The sequence below is a fragment of the Scomber japonicus genome, chromosome 21, assembly GCF_027409825.1.
Source record: "Scomber japonicus isolate fScoJap1 chromosome 21, fScoJap1.pri, whole genome shotgun sequence".
In the NCBI taxonomy this organism is placed as follows: Eukaryota; Metazoa; Chordata; class Actinopteri; order Scombriformes; family Scombridae; genus Scomber; species Scomber japonicus.
Window position 1 is genome coordinate 21,660,384 of NC_070598.1, and position 20,393 is coordinate 21,680,776.

The window sequence follows — 20,393 nt, forward strand, 5'->3', positions numbered from 1 at the left end:
AAAGCTCAGTTATTAATTCCGTCAGTCACACCTTGAGGGCCCCACGGCACAAAGATAGCTCACTCCCACAAAAGGTTGAGATACTGCCATTGCTATCTGGCAGGCGTTAGCGTATGAAAGCACAAAGCAAGCAATCTGGTGTCATACAAATACTCCTCTACAGTGATTTGAAGTTCCTGAAAGGTCTCTTATTCATAAATCAGGCCAAGATCAAATAACATGAGGCTAAAAGAAGTGCCAGCAAGGAAAACCACAGGGAAGTAAGTACTCTGTATTACTGTTTACATTGAGATAAGTCAAAAAAACACTGAATCTACAACTGTTCAGATCAGTGACAATACCTCTGACAAGGAGATCCCCCTCCAATAGGGGTAATGTCGGGGCTGTTTTGGGAGTTACCCACCCAGTCGCCCATTCCTTTGCTAGGAATTGATACCGCCTGGCAGGTGTCATAACAACACAGGCCTCTCTCCAGCAGGCGTTTTTAAGTGTGGCTGACACGGACAGCCTGGCACTGTCTTTCAGTAGACTCCGGGAACTTTTTTGGGGGGTGGCAGGGGGGTGACGAGTGATGGTGAAGGTGGAGAAATACAACCTGCCTTGGCTTCAGTCATTTTACCTAATGAACAACTCTGGAACTCTGACCATCGCCAGCTATTTACACCATGTGAAAACATGTGTCAGTTAAAGAGTAAATAACATAATGAGAGCAGCAGCTTGTCTGCTCACTATGTCAGGAATAGAAACAGTTGGGACCAGGAGGCTTTACGTCTGCCAAGGTAAAGATAGCTGTAATCAAGACAAGGCTTAGATTGATTGTGTCTTATTACCCAGATCCATATAATGTTTCTGTGTGGGAAGGTATTGTAAGGGTGTGATCTATGGTCTGGGGTTACTCACTAACTTTAAGCTGAAGCCATGGTTACAGGCTATTATTTTCTCAGGTGTTCAACACACTACAACTCATTTAAGAAAGCAAACTTTTTTGAAGTAAGTTCTTCACCTCCTCCACCTACCAAAGCTTTCTTTCTGTCTCTCAGATGCGTAGGAGTCGTCCTCCTGTTGTGTGCTAGCATGCTAGCACTAATGAGGCCAGCTGTCCAAACGCTCAGCCGGTCAGCCAGAAGGGACCGCAGCCTTTGTTGATGCTAGGTGTTACATCTCCTGTTGGAACACACACTTTTGTTTCAACACCGCCAAACCATTTGGCACAGGAAGATCATCTCTGTTCACCCCCCCACACACACACAGACAAACACCCAACACCACCCACCCTCCAAACCTTTACCTCTCTCACCCCCTTTCGCTTTACCCTGCAGCAGCTCCCTCTTTTTATTGTCCGGCTGCTGTTGCCACCTCCCGTCTGCACACACACCAGCACATTGATTTTTCTCCCACACAGCTTTATAGTTGATCATTTTCTCTCGACAGCGCCGACAGAGAGTGTTGCCTTTGTAATCGCTGACCTCAGCTCCACACCTGAGCGGCTGTGGCCCTAAACAGCCTCTCAGACTCGTCCTAAAGTACCTTCTGTTTCAGCATGAAGTGTTGCTCCCTGTTTGGGCCGCTGAACGGACAATACATCACCTGGTAGAGTCACTCTGACACAGAGTAGAGAGGGAGGGAAAGGGTGTGGGAGGTGGTGGAGGCAGACAAGGGAACAGAAGAGGCTCGTTAATAGAAAACTACTTAATATAGTCACATGATGCTATATAAATGTCATTAATTATCAGTTTATTTGAATGGAAGCTCAGCGATAGTATGGAGCCTGTATAGCAATCCAGGTACAAAGACTGAACTGAATGTATCTCTTGAAAACTACAACGTGCTTGCAATCACATCACGGTAAAGAAGAAGAAAAAACAGATAGTATTGAGGAGTGAAAGAGAGGAAAGAGGTTGAAAATGAAATAGCTCTCCTGATGAACCCCCCCGATAGGATTTCGCAGCTGCGGCGCAGCAGTGTTGACCCCGCGAACAACTCGCCAAATAACAGCGCCTGCTTCTCCTCTCCTCTCCCCTCCTCCTCCTCCTCTTCCTCCGCCACCTTTTCATCCCTCCGCCCCCACAGCCTCCGTCCGTCCTCCCACCTCCTCCCTCAGCCTGAACCCTTGCACGTCTAACCGAGCCTGCGCAGATAAGCCAACCGGGGTTGTAATGACCCGCGCGATGCTGAAAGAGAAAAGAAGAAGAAGAAGAAGAGAGAGAACTCGTCGAAACAATTCTCATTGATTGAAACCGTGGATCATGATTCTCCCAGATATGAAAAAAAAAAAAAAACATTAGCAGCCACTTCAGAAAGAGGTGGGCGAGTGGGGTTGGGGAGAGTGAAGATATAGAGAGAGGGAAAAAAAATGTTCAGGTGCTTTGTAGCGGCAGTGCATATTCAGCAAGTGAATGCAGGTGATGTGTGTGTGTGTGTGTGTGTGTGTGTGTGTGTGTGTGTGTGTGTGTGTGTGTGTGTGTGTGTGTGTGTGTGTGTGTGTGAGTGATGTGAGATAAAGTAGCCGGAGAGGTAGTTTCAGTGCTGCAGCCTGGGCCCTCTGCTGACTGAGCTGCTCTCACTGGAGAATTGATTTGGCCTCCGAGAGGATCTGTAGCTCTCTCAGTGGAAAACACAGGAATGGAGGAGGGAGAGAGGGAGGGGCAGGTGGGGGGGGGCAGAAATGGAAGGAGAGTGGGTGGAAGTAACACAGGTGGAATTGAGAGATGGAGGAACAAGGTGGAAATGAAAAGAAGACACAGGAACACACACACGAACACACACACACACACACACACACACACATTCACATCCGAAGCAGACAGCCGGTCAGGAAAATTTACTCCCCTTAATAACCCTCTCTGTAGGCCGGCTGTCTCTGCATCTCCTGGCTCCTTCAGCCCATAACACAACCAACCAGGTCACACTGACTCCCACACACACACGCCACTTCAGCCGTAGCAATATAATGATCTCACACACACCGGTACTCTATCTGTGTGTTTGTGTGTGTGTGTGCAAGTGTGATTTTTCTCTATTTTTCTCAACATGGAGCCTGTTTGTTTTCACTGATTCAAATCTCTCTCTCTTTTTCTTTTTTTTTTTCAAATTTCCATTCTTACTTTTACTACATTGAGGTTTTAAAATGAGTTGTATTGTTTTTAATAGCTCTCATCCACTCTGTTCTAAGTGCCCCAGTGGTTTTATTCTCTACTGCTTTAACAACCCACTTTCCCCCCATGGGGATCATTTAAAAGTTTCATCTAATCTATTGAAGTTAGGCTACGGTCTGTTAATTGGTGTTTCCAGCTCCATATCCCCCCCCCACCACCACCCTCCTCCTCCTCCTCCTCTTCCTCCATCAACTATCCCCTTTAATAGTTTTGACATTTAAATGACAGTACATATATTTAACCTCTCTGACTCATGGCCTCTCACATTTAGTGCTCATGATCAAGAGGCGCATACTGAACAGCTTCCTCCCGTTATCTTTATAAAGGATAAAAATACTCAATCTGATTATTCTTATCTTTTGTGTCCTCAACACAGTGACCAACTACAACAATGTGGTGGAGGCCGGCTCGGAGTCAGATGACGAGGACAAGCTGCACATCGTGGAGGAGGAAGGCAGCCTGGCGGACGGGGCCGACTGCGACAGCACCCTGCCAGACGAGGAGCACCCCAGGGAGCGCTGCTGGGACCGAGGTGAGACACAGACGCGCGTTATTATTATTATCAGCAGTGAATCATACAAAAGCAAAAACACACACACACACACACACACACACACACACCTCGTCGTCCTACCTCGGAGTGTTTTGTGACATGTTCCACTTTCTGTGTGCCGCAGAAAAAAAATCAAAGTTGAGCACAGGATCTTGTTTAATCTCATTTTCTGCTTTAAAATCTTATTTACCTAAAATGTGAAAAATATTGCCGGTGGGGATAACAGCTCTTTTATTCACTGCGTGCCAGAATTGTCTTTAGACAAGTGCCAGCATCTTGAAACAAGGCAGAGCGAGGTCTTTCATGCCATCATCAGAATTACACTGGAAAATTTTTACTTATTTAAAAAACAGCAAGTTTTGTTGCCCAAGAATCCGACCGCTTAAGATATATATGTTTTTACAGCGTGTGTCTCTTTCACTTTCAGTTCTGCCATAGCTGGCCAGACTCCAAACAGCCAATTGTCTCTAAACATGAAACTTATTCTTACCTGCCCAAGTGTCACGCAGTCTCTATTTTTTGTTATGACATCAATTGTTGGACTGCTGCTGTCTCTTTTTGACCTCAGCTGACATAATGCAGGCTAAGTAAAGAAAAGACTTGCTCGACATCTGCGCACAGTTAAGTACCAGGCTTTGTCTCATTGTGAAACAGAGGGCAAGGAAACAGGTACTACACACCGTGGCTTTCCAACTAAGGCAGGAAGCACGATATTAAACAAAGACAATGCCAACAGAGAGAGAGAGAGACCTTCAAGCACAGAAAATAGCCTCGCAAACCCAAACGAGCCAGCCGAGAGGTTTACAGCACTGGTGGGCATTGGATGGGGGCCGCCGTGAACTTCTCTTTACCTCGAACCGTGTGGAAGTGACATCAGAGGCAGCCCCCGTCCCCACAGGAAGGGCTGACGTCACGCCTCCTCCCTCCCCTCTTTTCAAAACAACAATTGCAGGTGCTGAAGGATGTTGCTGTTTCAACCTGAGCCCTTAAGACCTCTCGATGCTGCGCTCCTGACCTCACGCTACACGCACATATACATCTATGTGTGTGTATTTGTGATGTTTTTGGATCTGGGTTTGGGCCAAATGCAGAACGTGTAACACTGTGACAAGCCTGTATGTTCTGTAATTAGACACTTTGATTTGATATTGAGCCATGTGAGTATTTATTTTAGGGTGTTGCTCCGAGCAGATTTTGGCTAGATTTTTCCGTAGTGAGAGATGTGTGAGACTAAGGGAGGGGGAGGAGGAGGAGGAGGAGGAGGAGGAGGGATGGGGCTTTTATTTAGCAACAGGTCAAGTTAGCACATGTGAGAATGTCCAGTGACCTATCACTTTCAGTTTAGGGAGGAATTTTTCAAAAATCCTCTCCAGTGAGTTGACCTTAGTTTCAGTTCAGTCAGTTTTCGGTCGCACATGCACTCATACATGTATACGCTCACACCACAGAGCTTTTACTAACAGTGTAGCCACCTATTCCCCAGACCATGCTGTCATTTTCATCACCACACTCCAGCTGTACCTCCTTGCATAAAAGGGGAAAGTTGGAGGAAGAATAATGTCATCGGTTTTGGCCAGGACCCGTGAACATTAAATACTTCAAAAGCATGAGTTAGACTGAAACAGCTCAGCGAGCTGGCTGCGCTCCACAGTTATGCCTGATCAGGCATATTTTCTTTGGCTTTCACTCATGTGCGCACACACACACACACACACACACATACACGCACACCTCTGTTTCTTACTCTCTCACTCTCTGCAGCCTCGTCTCATACATCAAGCAGCATCTTTCTCTGTCGCTCTGGATCGGACTGATGAAACACGGGGAAAGCTGCAGCTCTTTAAACAAACACACACACCTCTCTCTCTCTCTCTCTCTCTCTCTCCCTCTCTCTCTCTCTCTCTCTCTCTCTCGTCTCTCATCCCTCCATCCTTCCTTGTGTTGCTTTTACTCCTGAGAACAGAGAAGTCTCCGGTGCAGCCTTGAAAAGTGACCACCACCTACTAATCTTCTCTTCAACCTAGCCCAGTTTGCTTCAAATTAAAGCCTTGACACCCCTTCTCCTGGGACTGCCGCGCTCCAAAACCGAGAGGCGGGTTTTTCAGCACATTGCCATCTCTCCTTCCCTATTTTTTTTTTTTTTTACACTCACTGTTTCTCTTGTTCTGAATCATTCCTCTTGATTATATGGTATCATGGGCTCCCTGCTCGCTGTCATTACTCATGCACACTCCTAAATGATTATGTAGTGGTGGAGCAGCCCAGTGTCTGTGCAGCAAACTGCAGCCTGCTCTCCTCTTAAGAACAGGCTGACTAACACCAGGGCAGGAAAAAGGTAGAGTGAGTGTTGACCTGGGAGGACTCTCTGCTTTCTGTTTGATGAGTTGTAGAGTATGATTACATCTCAGAGAATGGGGCAGGGTGGAGCTGGAGAGCTTTGATATCGTGAGGCTGCAAAGGCACTTCATGACAGCAAAAGTCTGGGTTTAACTGCATGGAAATATAAGACCTGAGACCTTAAGAAGATGAGCTGGTTGTATGACGTGTGTGTTTGATAAGCACTACAATAACACTCATCGTACACACACAGTGTTTCTTCACTGCTGGCTTGACATGCAGTGATGATATGTGATGTTCCTCAGAATTGGTCTCAAATCCGTTTGGCTCCTTTGTGCAGCAGGGACTGTGCGGACACACAGGAACACCTACATTCCTGCATGCATGATGTCATGATGCGATGTTAAAAACCGAGCCACCCTTCTGCACAGGAAAGGAAGAATCTCCAGAGAGCTGGGAAGACACACAGAGCAACAGTTTGATAGCGCCAAGCCAAGGATAAGCAAACTATCCTCGATTTGGAAATGTATGCTATAGTTGTACTCTGATTTACCTCCCGCTGATGAGAGATAAAGCGGAACGTCCTTATGAGTGATGGTGGAATATTTTGAGCTGTTTGTGCAAATCCTTATCACAGAGTAGACGATATAAATCTGCAAAATGGCTCGGGATGCACGACCACAGGAAGCTGCGGGGGCAAAGGTCATCCAGGAAGTGCATCACGGGATACCATTGTATCATGTTGCAGAGATGTGGGCAGAGAAGGATGAGAAGAGCGAGGGAAAAAAGGGAAGAGAAGAGAGTGGGTGGTCTGGGGGATTTTGTTTTAAGACAGTTATGTTGAAATAAATACAGAACAGACTACTGCTTTAGATCGCGACAGCAACACAACTTCCAGCTACAACCTCATAGGGTGTGTGTGTGTGTTTACGTGTGTGTTCTGGGGCTTTTTTTTTTTAAAGTGATTTTCCACTTGTGCAGCGGTGCGTTCACATCCCTGCGTCAGCACATAAATGGCCTGTGTGATGTTTCATGTCAGGGGAGCAGCCTGATAACACGGAGCCGCCTCAGCCTGGCTGTGAACCCTTCTGGCCTCTCTCACACACACACACACACACACACACACACACACACACACAAGGAATGAAAACAACAGCTTGTCATACCTTTGCACCACAGACCCCCAGCTGGGACTGTATTTCACACACATGCTCAAAATTTAGTAGCCCAGAGGTGTGTTTGAATGTTTGCATGCTGCCTTTGAGCAGGGGATGGGAGCTAAACAGTGTCACATCAGCACTTTACACACACATGCAGCACATGGTTTTCACTGTCTTATCAACAGCCTGCACAACTTTGAAAACACAGAAGAACTTATTCAGAGCTGCAACAAACTATTATTTTTATTATAGATCAATCTGTTAAGTATTTTTTAAATAATCAAGTAATTGGTGAGTGTGTAAAGTGTTTCAAACTTGGCATTCACAGTCCAACAAGTCCAAATCTTTTTTTTTAAATTTACTGCCACATATGATTGGAACAAGCAGCAAATCCTCAAGTATTGAAACAATGAATTGGAAATGGTCAAAATTGATGCAGATTCATTTTCAGGTTGAAATCAGTTTAAAAGAATGCTTTCACATTCTCATCTGAGTCATGAAAAGAAAATGAATAAGCGTTTTTCCCATAATGTAAAAAATACCCAAAAACATGTCTAATAGTGTTATTAATGCTGATGAGGTCATGGGAGAAAAGCTGTGTTCTATGATGTGTTCATGAACCTCCACTGTGGGATGAGAATTCCTTGACTCGGCTTTCTCAGCACCTGCTGTTGGCTCCTGCTTTACATACCCACACACATGTTCACCAACAGACAAGCTCTCTCTTCTCTGGATCGTGTCTCATGGGTTTTTGTTACGGGCCCGGGGAGGGGTCTTTAATAACCATAGCAACAAATGTCTGCGCTCGTATTGTTTCACGGCTTTGTTAAGGTGCACCAGAGGAAGCGCCGCTGCGTGTAAGAGTACTGGTATTCACTGTGCGTCGGTGAGTCATGAAGCGCTACACCTGTTCCCGTCTCCGAGGAGAACACAGCTGGCCCCGTCTTTCAGCGAGCACACAATTCACAAAACACAATACTCAAATCTCCACTAAGCAGGGGAGTGCTTAAATCTCTCCTCGAAACATCTGCCCCGCGAACACCGCCACGCTGTCTACAGTAACTTTTCTTTTAGCTAATAGCTCAGCCTTGTTATTACTCTGCAGTGAAACACATAAGCTCACTGACATATCCATAGAGGAATGATGCCAGGTTTAATCGTGGACACTCTATACTTGGTTCCGGTATCCGCTTCAGGAAGCTGTGAGAGAGCAGAGATGGAAAAAAGGAAGGAAGCTTTGGTGCATCTTAAACTCCATCCTCAGGTTACACTTCCTATAAGCCACAGCTTGGTAATTAGTGCTTGTTAGGTTAGCCTAGCCGGGGCTCATGTGATGTGGAGGAAGAATGCGCTTGGCTCCCACATGCAGATTCTCATTTGCTGGGATATTAAGCACAGTCTGAAGGCCAAGCCTCTCTAGAGAACACACCGTGATATGTGAGTGTGTGTGTGTGTGTGTGTGTGTGTGTGAGTTTTTGTGTGTGTTCATCCAGCACGGTATCCATCCACCGCAATACATCAGGACGAGATTCATCACCTAATTATCAGTCTCAGTCTCATCAAGTACCTTACCTAACACTGTGAATAGAGGCTCGCCATTCAGTTCTTACAAAGAGCTTGATGCTCATACAGTAGCCTGTGGCCTTTGATGCTAATTAGTTTTCTCATCCTATTGCGAACAAAAGCATTCAGGATGTTTGTTTTTTTTTTCCCCTCCGGCGCCGCGCACCTCATTCCATGCTGGTGAACATGTCATGATCAAGGGCTCGGGCTGTAAGATCTGGTTTAACTATAATGACACTCACTGTGGCATTATTGGATTATCACATTTCATATACAAAGGTTATGGTTTCATATGCACAGCGTACATCAATAATAAAAACCTGCAAGTCTTGAAATACAGGATAATCAATAGCACCTTGAGCAGGCATGAATCACTTGTTGTCTTTATTTATATGGTTTTATTTTCATGTTCAAATCCAATAATCAGTGCGCGTGTGTGTGTGTGTCTCCTCACAGTGAAGGAGGACTGTGCGTCAGACGGCGAGGATGACAGCACAGACGCCTTGGTGGAGGAGATGCTCCAGCAAGGAGACACGGCAGTCATCTACCCAGAAGCCCCGGAGGACGAGCCCCAACGCCACGGCACCCCAGACGCCAGCATCCATGACGAGAACGGTACAGAACACCCTCAACCTATTAACACATGTCCATTTCAAAGTTTATTCATATCATATAAAGCAAGGTGTAGGCTCACACACACACACACACACACACACACACACACACACACACACACACACACACTAAAACACCCACCAGTATTTCTAGCCGAGAGCTCTCTTTCACACTATTACTGCACCTACCCAGTAATTACTCGCCCCCCTGGGATGGGTTTTACCTGCTCCCTGTCTCACCTCAGGTGTTAACTCCACCCCATTAACGCCACTCTCCAACATCATTACACACATCGCTATTTGTTAAGTGCAGCACACTGGGGCTTTTATGGCTCCTGGGCTTTTGGCTTTTACCTGCTACCACAGAGGGGAAAAAAGAGAGGGAGGGAGGGGAAGAAGAGAAACAGCAACACCTGAGTAAATTTGTCACGTCTGTGGGAGCTCTGACTCACACCTACCTGCACGATAATGTGTGTGCATTCCCATCCCAAGGCCCTCACCTGTCCCGCAGGGGAACTTAATACATCACCTGTTAACAAGGTAATGCTTTACCTGTGTGGGAGCTGGACGACCGATTCCCTCTGTTAAGCAGGCTGGATCGTGGCAGGCGGCTTTTGTTTATCGAGCTCACTTTACCTTACGTGCGTGGGCGTTTTTTGAAATGCTTCTAATGCATAATAGGCAATTAAAATGGCTTGTGAAAGCTGTAATCGCCGGGCTTTTGTTTCAACAAGAAGGACAAAAGCAGAAATAAAATCCAGGCCTTTCATGGCAACCCAGAGACAGGGAGGTGTTACTACGGTTCAGTAATCAGCTTTTATCCATTTGGTTACCTGGGTGCTGTTACCTGTGGGGGAGGATTTATCAGTGATTGGTGAAATAGCAGAGGAGTGTTACTGTGGCAGACCATGTGTAACATCAAAGAGCTCTCTCTGTTGACCATGTGTTTTTAACCCTCCCCTCCACTCTCACATATGTCATTACAACACTCTCTTCTCTCTCTCTCTCTTTTTTCCCATCCAGGAACTCCAGACTCCTTCTCTCAGCTGCTCACCTGTCCGTACTGCGCGCGCGGCTACAAGCGTTACAGCTCCCTGAAGGAACACATCAAATATCGGCACGAGAAGACCGAGGAATGCTTCAGCTGCCCCGAGTGCAGCTACACCTTTGCACACCGCTCTCAACTGGAGAGACACATGACGGCCCACAAACCCGGACGGGATCAGGTAAGAAGTGACAAACAGCATAGTCAGAAAAGTCTAATATGTCTTAATGTTCTAATGATTTATACATGTGTTTTAGTTAGTGAACACTTTTAATAAACATCTCTTTATTGGATTGAAATACTTAATGCAGCTGGATGCTTTGTGAATCCTTAAATCGTATTTTAAGAACATAATACTATCATTAGTCATCTATAGTCATGAAATATATTCAGTGTAGTAGAGATCAGTCAATCAGCATGTATATATTTTTATATCTTATTAAATATATTCTCTGCTTTAGTTTATAGTTCTAACATTTATACTGTATGTCATTTTCATTTTCAAATACTCAGTGCAGCTGTTTCAGTAGCATTCTACTTGTGTAATGCTGTAATACTGTACGTACTGACAAAGTGATTTTAAATAACACAACCCTTACAGCTCGGCTGTTTGTTTAGCAAACTCACCTCCAAACACGATAAATAAACATGAACTTTTGCCCCCCATTGATTAATGACATTGTGACATGAATTAGTAGCAGTTCAAAGGTGGTGTTTTCATTGTGCGTCTCACTAAATGACCCCTCTCCCCTCATCCGACAGAGACACATCACACAGTCGGGAGGCAATCGCAAATTCAAGTGCACTGAATGTGGCAAAGCATTTAAATACAAGCACCATCTGAAGGAGCACCTACGCATCCACAGCGGTGAGTGGTCAACCCCTGTCACCATGGCAGCAATCTATGTGTGTGTATATATGTGTGTGTGTGTGTGTGTGTGTGTGTGTGTGTGTGTGTGTGTGTATATGCAGGTCGAGGGTATATGTCTGTGCCATCAATCTCTGTTGGCCACAGATGTTTGTGTTTTATTTATATTTAAGCCAATTCCCTGTATTTAGATATCCTTGATCGTGTTTCAGTCCATTGTGTGCTCTTCCTTAATGTGCCCTAATTGTGTTTCTTTTGGCATTATGGGACAGGAATTAGAGAGGGGCATTTCCCAGTGGTGTCATTACATCAGCATTTAAGCATCATTGAAATGCATTAGAGCTTTTTCCTGCCTTACTGCTCATAGCGTGGCTCGCTCATTTAGCTTCATTCACTAATGGAAATCTTGTTTCTCTCTCTCTCTCTCCCACCACCTTTTTCTTTCTCTCCCTGTTGTACACACTGTGTTTTTATCCAGGAGAGAAACCCTACGAGTGTTCCAACTGCAAGAAGCGGTTCTCCCACTCGGGCTCGTACAGCTCCCACATCAGCAGTAAGAAGTGCATCAGCCTCATCTCAGTCAACGGCAAACCACGCTTGGCCAACAGCAAAACCCAGACCCAGGGTCCAACACCAATCCTCCCCACGTCACCCTCTGTCCTCCGCACCCAGATCAGGGAGAAGCTGGAGCACAGCAAGCCCCTACAGGAGCAGCTGCCCCTCAACCAGATCAAGAGCGAGCCTGTGGACTTCGAGTACAAGCCGACGGTGATGACGTCTCCGACTGTGGCTGGCATGAACGGCGGGGTTTTCAACGGAGGCGCCGCAGCTCCCCTGCATGGCACAGTGCAGGCCGTGGTCCTGCCCACTGTGGGTCTGGTGTCGCCAATCAGCATCAACCTAGCAGACCTGCAGAACGCTCTCAAAGTGGCTGTGGACGGTAACGTCATTCGCCAGGTGCTGGAAAGCAACGCCAAAGGCCAGGGGCAGATGAACTCTGGGTTAACCACTGGAACGCTCCACCCAACGCAGCAGCAACTCATCTCAGCCATCAGTCTGCCTATTGTGGGTCAGGATGGAAATGCAAAAATCATTATAAACTACAGCTTGGACCCCAACCAGGGCCAGCTCACAGCCCAAAACCTGAAGAAAGAGCCTGAGCCGATATCAGCAGCTCAGCTCACTGAGACCTACAAGTCCCAGAAACTCCCAGAAGATCTTACCATCAAGGGCACCAGGCCCACTGAGACTAAAGAAGAGGAAATGACCACTAAAACTTGTCTCCTGTGTGATAACTGTCCCGGGGGGCTGGAAGCACTGCATGCCCTCAAGCACTGCAAGAAGGATGGTCTCAAGCTGAACGGAGCAGGCCTGGATAAGTCTGAGTCTGCTGTTGCTGCTCTGCTGTCAGAGGGAGGACTTTGCAACCAGCCCAAGAACCTCTTGTCCCTGCTCAAGGCTTACTTTGCCTTGAACGCTGAGCCCACCAAGGATGAGCTGGCCAAGATCTCAGACTCTGTCAGCCTGCCAATCCATGTGGTCAAGAAGTGGTTTGACAAAATGCAGGAAGGTCAGATATCACTAGGTGCCCCAACCCCTCCTTCAGAGGAAGAGGATACCTGTGATGCTAACAGTGTGGTGTCTCTGGTCCCAGGGAAGGACATGGCCACTATGGGTCCTTCTGTGACCCAGGACAGCCCTACAGAAGCAACCCCAGCCGAGGTTAACGGCTCCCACAGCTCCCCCGCCTCCCCCTCGCCACTAAACCTGACAGCTGACGGTCCCGTCCCAGCCCAGCCCCCCCAGAGCACTGAGGGACCCCTAGACTTGTCGCTGCCAAAGCCCGACAGAGAAGAAACAGAGAGAGCGTTGACTAAAGCCTGTGTTTACCCCTCCCCTTCCTCTGGCTCTACCAATCAGGATGAACCTCTCAATCTAACTTGCACAAAGAAAGAGGCATCGCCACTCTCAGCCATGAGCAGCCGCCATATTGCAATGTACGCCAGCCAGCCAAGTGCCAACCCCCTCAACATAGTGACCACTCAGCTCCCCACTCTGGTGACTATCGGCGAACAGGGCCACATGCAATGCCTAAGGGCCCTAACCACCAACAACAAACAGACTATCCTGATCCCTCAGCTGGCTTACACTTATACCACTACAGCTAACAGCCCTGCTGGGACAGAGACACACGAAACCATCCACCTCAACGGCATCAAGGTGCGCAATGTTCAGGCTTTCAGTTTAGCAGCAGTTGAGCTTTCCTGCCTTTGTTAGAATCATTTTGTGAAATTCCCATTTCCCATCATTTTCCTGTAGAGAGAATAATGAGATGATTGATGCCACTCAGTGCAGGAGCTGCTTTGTTTAGCTTAGTAGAAACACTGTAAACAGGGAAATAGTAGTTGGCCTTGTTTTGGCCTGAAAGTATTATATAATATCTTTGCTTGTTTTAAAATCTAAGAGTCCTGGTATAATTTTGCAGTTTAGACAATGATGTTCAATAGTTGTCACTGTGAGTTTGCCAGGCAACAAACTGAGACCCAGGCTAGCTGTTTCCCACTGTTTACAGTCTTTGTGCTTAGCTAAGCTAAGCTAAGTGGCTGCTGGCAGTAGCTTTATCTTTCCTCTACAGATATGAGTGTGGTATCAATCTTTTAATGTAACTCTGGGCTAGAAAGATAATGAGCACAATTCCTAAAATGTTAAACCATTATTTAATTAAACGTTGGTTCCCCTTAGATACTTTAATTTCTCACAGCTCTGTTAGCTTTCTCTACTTTTCCTCAGTTTTTTATTCTGGGGGTCAGCCTCCAGGTAAAAGTTAAAGCCATTCTGTGTAAAGCAACTGATTTACAGATAGAGAAAGAAAGAACTCAGTCGTTCAGCCTAGTAGTCATTTTGAAAAGAAAGTGCATCAGAATCAAGTTGACTTTTCTCTTTTTGAAGTGATCAGTCAAAACGCCCCAGTCGAGATTATTGCTCCTTATTGTTCAAAAGCACTAGAACATGATAGATAGTGTGGAACCATCCAAAAATCTAATCAATAAGTCATATATAGAAATGTCAGAATTCAGCTCTTTGTAAAAATGATAGCCCTTAATAGTTCTTCATTGTGCAGACACCTAATGGGGCCGTAATGATGGATGTAGATCTCTGTGGGTATGTGAGTGATCTTCCTGGGCTGTCACCCAGAGGACATGAGGCTGCACTTTACTGCAGAGACCCATATTGATCTGCTGGAATCTGTTTAAACGCCGCACCTCTGCCTGCCGCATTGATTTATTGTTGTTGTATTATACTTTCGTGTTAAGTGGATTGGCATAGACCTGCCTTGTAAAAAAGAGCCGTGTGTATATATCTGCTCCTTAATAATGCTTCACATCCTCTTCCACTGCATCAGTGGATGAATTTGAGTGACTCAGGGACATATGAAAGCTGTAGGTATGCTCATAAGTACACAGTGTGGTTATCTGGGAAATCATGGAAAAGATTAGTCAAATTTTTTTTCTTTAATTGTCCATAGAGAGCTGTGAGTAGGAAATGACACTGTTTGGCTAATCGTATCATTTCCCACTCATTCATTGTCTTCTTGGTGAAAGACAAACAGAACATTTTCGTTTTTAACTCCCACCAGTGTGTTAATACATGATTTGTCATATTCTCCAGGAGGAGAAGCTTGACACAGGCTCAGAAGGTGTGTCCACTTTAGAGGAGCACAACGACTCCGACTCGGGCCCCGCAAGGAAGAAGATGAAGAAGACGGACAGCGGCATGTACGCCTGCGACCTGTGCGACAAGATCTTCCAGAAGAGCAGCTCGCTGCTCAGACACAAATACGAACACACAGGTAAATTCACATTCTCATGTGTTTCCCAGACTTACACACACGCAGAACCCAGCCAATAATCACAGATGGACTCAAAAAAGAGCAGAACCGGAACATGTCTCACCATCAGTCACTGTTGGGTCCTGGGAAAGATGAGTCAGACTGAGAGTAAAGGGGGATTTTGAGCTATAGTGTAAAGAAGGGTGGACACCTCCATTCCAGCAGGTATTACTCAACATGCACAGAAGAGGTCTGAGAATTTCTTTCCGCCAACTCCCCACCTCTGCACTGCCAGCTTCTCATGTGAAGCACCAAATGTTGCAACAACAGGCGAGCTCTGGTAATGATTTGGATCGCTCAGAGATGATGATGCCGCGGCCAAGCGCAGGTCAACTCTCTCAGAGGCGTTTCAGTTTTTTCTTTATTACTCTGATACCTGGCTAGCAACCATCGTTCTCAGCTCCAAATGACCTCATCCTAGGTGAAACTAGCTATTCCCTGCCTGGATAAAGTTTCCTTGAAGGTTTTTTTTTTCAAGCTCAATTGTTTTAGATTTTGTTGTTTTGTTTCAAAACTCCTTGGATACATTGATGATAGATAATGTTCTGCCTTCTCGAGCTTTGGCACAATGTGGGAGATTCAGTGGGATTGTTCACGTGTTTATTGTTTTCCTGCTCTTTTTTACTCTACGTCATTTTCATTTTTCTGAAGTGTGCTGACGCATATTTGTTTTTCTTTTTTTTCCTCCGCAGGGAAGAGACCTCACGAGTGCGGCATCTGCACCAAGGCCTTCAAACACAAACACCACTTGATCGAACACATGCGACTCCACTCGGGGGAGAAGCCGTACCAGTGCGACAAGTGCGGCAAGCGCTTCTCCCATTCGGGCTCCTACTCCCAGCACATGAACCACCGCTACTCCTACTGCAAGAAGGAGACGCAGAGCCAAGGAGAGGGCAGCGAGAGCCCCGAGGTGGACGGCGAGGCCCGGGCCGAGCTGGAGGCCTTGAGCCAGACGCTGCCTCTGCGCCTGGCTCCGTCCCAGCTGGACTCGGACGAGCGAGGGAGCAGCACCAGAGAGGATGAGGAGAGCGAGGAGTACGAGGAGGAGGAGGAAGAGGGCGCAATTGACATGGATGACATCCAGGTGGTGCAGATAGGAGATGAAGGAGGGGATGAGGAGGAGGAGGAAGAGAGGAATGAGGAAGAGATGGAGACTGTAGCGGCGGAGAAGACAGAGATAGAGGAGGAAGAGGAGGCTGACACAAGGCAGGAGGCGGAGGAGGAGGAGCAGGTGGTGCACGGGGGTGATAAAGAGGAGGAGGGGGAGGAGGAGGAAGTCAAGGTGGAAGGTGAAGAGGCGATGGCTACAGAAGAAGGGTTGACAGAAGAGGGAAGAGCAGAGGAGGAGGAGGAGGAGGTCACGGAGGAGAGCGGAGGCGAAACAAACAGGAACACGGTCTCTGAAGACGAGAAGCAGACGCAGCAGGAGAAAGGAGATACTGACTAACAGAGGAATCAGACTCCTCCACCGCAATCAGATTCCTCCTCTCTCTCCCCGCACAGAGGACGAACGCTGGAGACGACGTCTGCTTCCTTTTGACAGTTTGTTTCAGTTCACTACTGTGTAGAAATCCAGGTGTGCCTGAAAAAAAAATACTAGTGACTTTTCCCTACAGGAGAACCATTTCTCACTGTTAGAAAAATCCATTTGTAAAGAAAAAAAGATGAAGACGAACATGAATTTTAACAAACGAAGGAAATGCATTATACAGACTTTGGAAGCTAGAGCCGACACGTTTTAGATAATGTTTTATTACTAAAACACCTTGGGTCATTTCTTTTTATCAGTGTTACTAATTTTATCACTCATATTTTAACCTTTAAAAGCTGTACAGTTGGGAGATATTTCTATACCTTTTTATTGCCAATGAACAAAAAAAAAAGTCAGTATTTTATTAAGTTGGAAGGAAAATAAGAAAAAAAATCCTGTGCACTACAAGTGGCTTGGTTTACCTATGGATCGAGCAGTTGAGTTGTGTTGTCTACCCTTCAGTATTACCCGCACTAGAGATACCACGCCATCACATTAGTTTTGTTTTTGCTGTTGTTTCCATGGATTGTGAGCCTTAAGAAGAAAAACAACAGAGAGCGGACGGGTCTTTTCAGCCATTGACTTTCTTTTGAGATTCTTTTTTTTTTTTTTTTTTGTCAGTGTTTCCTTTACAAATCAGTGTTATTAAAGGAACAGTTTGACATTTTGAGAAATAAGAGAGTAAGATGAGAAGTGGGTGACTCAACATATTTCCACAAAATGTCAAACTGTTTTTAAATCTATGTTCAGAGCGAGCAGAAAGGGGATGTAGAAAACATTTTGACCCACACTATACCCAACCCTATCCCTTCCCTACCCCCCACCCCCACTCCGAGCCTTATGCAAAAAAAAAAAATCAAACATAAAGAGAGACATGCATATCAAAAGTGCCATTGAATACTGCTGTTGAAGCTTAGCAGCTATGATCAGGTATTGCCGGGTCCCAGATCAAACCAATAAGCCGGAAATACTGTTGACTTTGGCTCGCCACAACACCTGAGAGAGTAGAATCTAGCCTACCGCATAGTTCATGTATCATAGAGTTTAGATATAAGTTGCTTTTTATTTCTAAATCTGAGCGACTAAAACAATTTTACAATGCAAACGTTTTCAAACAGATGATGATGATGAAGATGATGATGATGATGATGGATTTCTAATCGTTAACTGTGTCCTGCCTTTTTTTTTTTTTCAAACGCTTATTCTGTGCACTTGTTTAACACACCACGAAACGCTCAGATGTCTCTTCAGGTAACAAAATGTAGGTAAATATGAATCCCATGAGTTTTAATTCAACAATGTTTTTACCTGTCAGTATTATTTTTTTGTTTTTTGTCTCTTCTGTTGTTTTATGTTCTGTTTCAGTGTGTGTACTGTATGTTTTCAACAGTTGCAGTATTATCCCCTCCCCCAATGAGATGGGTATGTCTGTTTAGTCATAGAGAACTTTTATATTTATGTGTCTTATTTTTTATATTTCTTTATGGTTATTTATTACACTATGTAGTGTACAATACTGTAGTTTGTATTAATACGATAATATATTTTAGTATGGAAAAAAAAACGATTCAAAGGCAAATAACTACAAGCCTGGAAAAATGAGACTCCGGCGTACTGAAGTATGTTTTTCGAACAAATAAATGAAGTTTTTCCTCCTGGGGGGAAAAAATTCGCACCCTGCAAGCCTGAAAAATTGGAACCTGTGACCTCTCTGCATCCATTCTCATGTTAGTTTAGTTTTCTTTCCCCCTCTCTAATATGAAGCTACTGAACTTTTTGAAAAATAATTGTATGTCTAATAGCATGAGTGTGCTGTTTATTGAAGGATGATCCTTAACCACACAAACTGTCCTTTTTGCCAAGCCAAAATAATATTGATGTATGTTCTTATGTTTTTATTTGTGCCAATTTGTTACTTTATATGTCAGTGTCAAGACCACGCCCACTTTTATATGCCTCCCCCCCTCCCCTCCTTTAACACCCTCATCTTTTTTTTATAGTGATTGTTTTTGTTTGTTTTCTTTTTTTTTGTTTTGTTTTTTATGACTCCCCATCTCACAATAAAATACATCAATTACAAGCTGCTGGGTTTGTGATGATACTGTTATTGAGAGTTGGGAAAAAAAGAATCATGTAATATTATAAGTTAATGCCTGCACTCAAAAATCTGAAACTAATATGTAAAGAAACTGCATTTTTGGACATAGACTTATTCAGGAAGGAAACTAGAAATATTAGAAACAGGGCAAAACAGCTAGCTTGGTTATGTCCACACAACACAACAGGTTGTGGTTTCCTTTGTTTTAACTCTTCATGCTAAGCTAAGCTAAGCTAAGCGTCTGCCTTACATTTAACACACAGACATGAGAAGCATCAATCTTCTTACCTCACCCTTGGCAATAAAGTGAATAAGCTTATTTCCCAAAATGTCAAACTATTCCTTTAAACCACACTACATCATATGATTATATGAAGAAAGGTCCTGCCCGCACCCCTCAGTGATTAGTCAGAGCCCTGCCCAAGGTCAACCCTATCGATCCAGATTAGGTTTCCAGGAGGGCCGACCCTCCTCCTGCCCCCCTCTGTCCCCATATCCAGCCCCTCCACCAGCATGAATTAGTAATGGAATGGACTAAAAATCCATAGTCTGTTGAGGAGATGAAAATGATACAATAGCTGCTGAACATATTTGATAGTTCTCTCTCTCTCTCTTTCCCAGAAGCACAGACTGTGTGCTTTGCTTCCAGAGGAGAGAGCTTCAGGCATTTCCAGTTAAGTCGTGAAGTCTTTAAGCAGCATAAAGGTGCTGCTGATTTGCTGCCTTTGTTTTAAGGGAAAGCAGGTGTGGGTGGAAGGGGATTCAACCTGCCACAGCCTCTCTTTGTCTGAGGATGGAGTGGGAGCTGGGTGAGGAAACACAGCTTCCACGGATGTGTGTGTGGGCTTCTGTGCACTGTGCAATTGTACAACTGTTAGTACCTGAGCTCGCAAGAGTGTGTGTTAAAGGGGGGAGACTTTGTGACAGAATAATCTGACAGAGGTTTGATCAGCCATCATGCTGAACAGCTCCCCAGAGACAGGTGGAGGAGGGGGCTGGTGATGGAATAAAGCTTTATAGGACAGCTCACACCATAACATTACTGTGTCAAACCGTCCAACAGCGACTTGTAATTGTGCCTATTATAAATGTCTTTAACAGTGGTTGCAGCAGCGCCAAAAGCAGCGCTCTGAAACTCCTAAAAGGTCAAAGAGTGTGTAGCCTGTAGCTGCATGTTCAGGATGCAAGGCCGTTTTACAGGCTTTCACTCTCATCCAAGACTTAAAGCCCGAGATATTGCCATATGTTCTGCTGGGCTCAGCATTTCAAAGGAAAATTGAAAAGCTATAACTGCTAAGAGGATATGGAGTGCTCTTGCCAATAATGGTGCAAAAGCCTGATGAAGTATTATGGCTGCTGGGACTCTGACACCGAGCCAAACCCAGGGGGCTGAAGCTCCCCGGGGAAATTTAGAGAAAAGCCGGGAGGAGGAGGAGGAAAGAAAAGCCTGCACTCAGGAAATAGCAGTCACTTAAATATCATGTTCATTTACTCAACCACTAAATAGCAGGACGCACACGGAGACATTACATATGTGTGTGTGTGTGTGCATGTATAACTGTGTGCATATGTGTAAA

At 45.3% G+C, this 20,393-nt stretch overlaps 1 protein-coding gene across 1 annotated transcript in view; it reads left to right on the forward strand.

Annotated features, from left to right (window-relative positions):
• zeb1b (zinc finger E-box binding homeobox 1b) overlaps nt 1-18,868 on the forward strand; it is a 49,133-nt gene extending 30,265 nt beyond the window's left edge. The window contains exons 2-8 of the mRNA XM_053342238.1: nt 3,532-3,687; nt 9,225-9,383; nt 10,406-10,608; nt 11,190-11,295; nt 11,774-13,515; nt 14,965-15,145; nt 15,877-18,868. Of these exons, the coding sequence (XP_053198213.1) occupies nt 3,532-3,687; nt 9,225-9,383; nt 10,406-10,608; nt 11,190-11,295; nt 11,774-13,515; nt 14,965-15,145; nt 15,877-16,634 (3,305 nt within the window). The 3' untranslated portion in view covers nt 16,635-18,868. The remainder of the gene's footprint in view (nt 1-3,531; nt 3,688-9,224; nt 9,384-10,405; nt 10,609-11,189; nt 11,296-11,773; nt 13,516-14,964; nt 15,146-15,876) is intronic.
• Nucleotides 18,869-20,393: the final 1,525 nt, after the last annotated feature.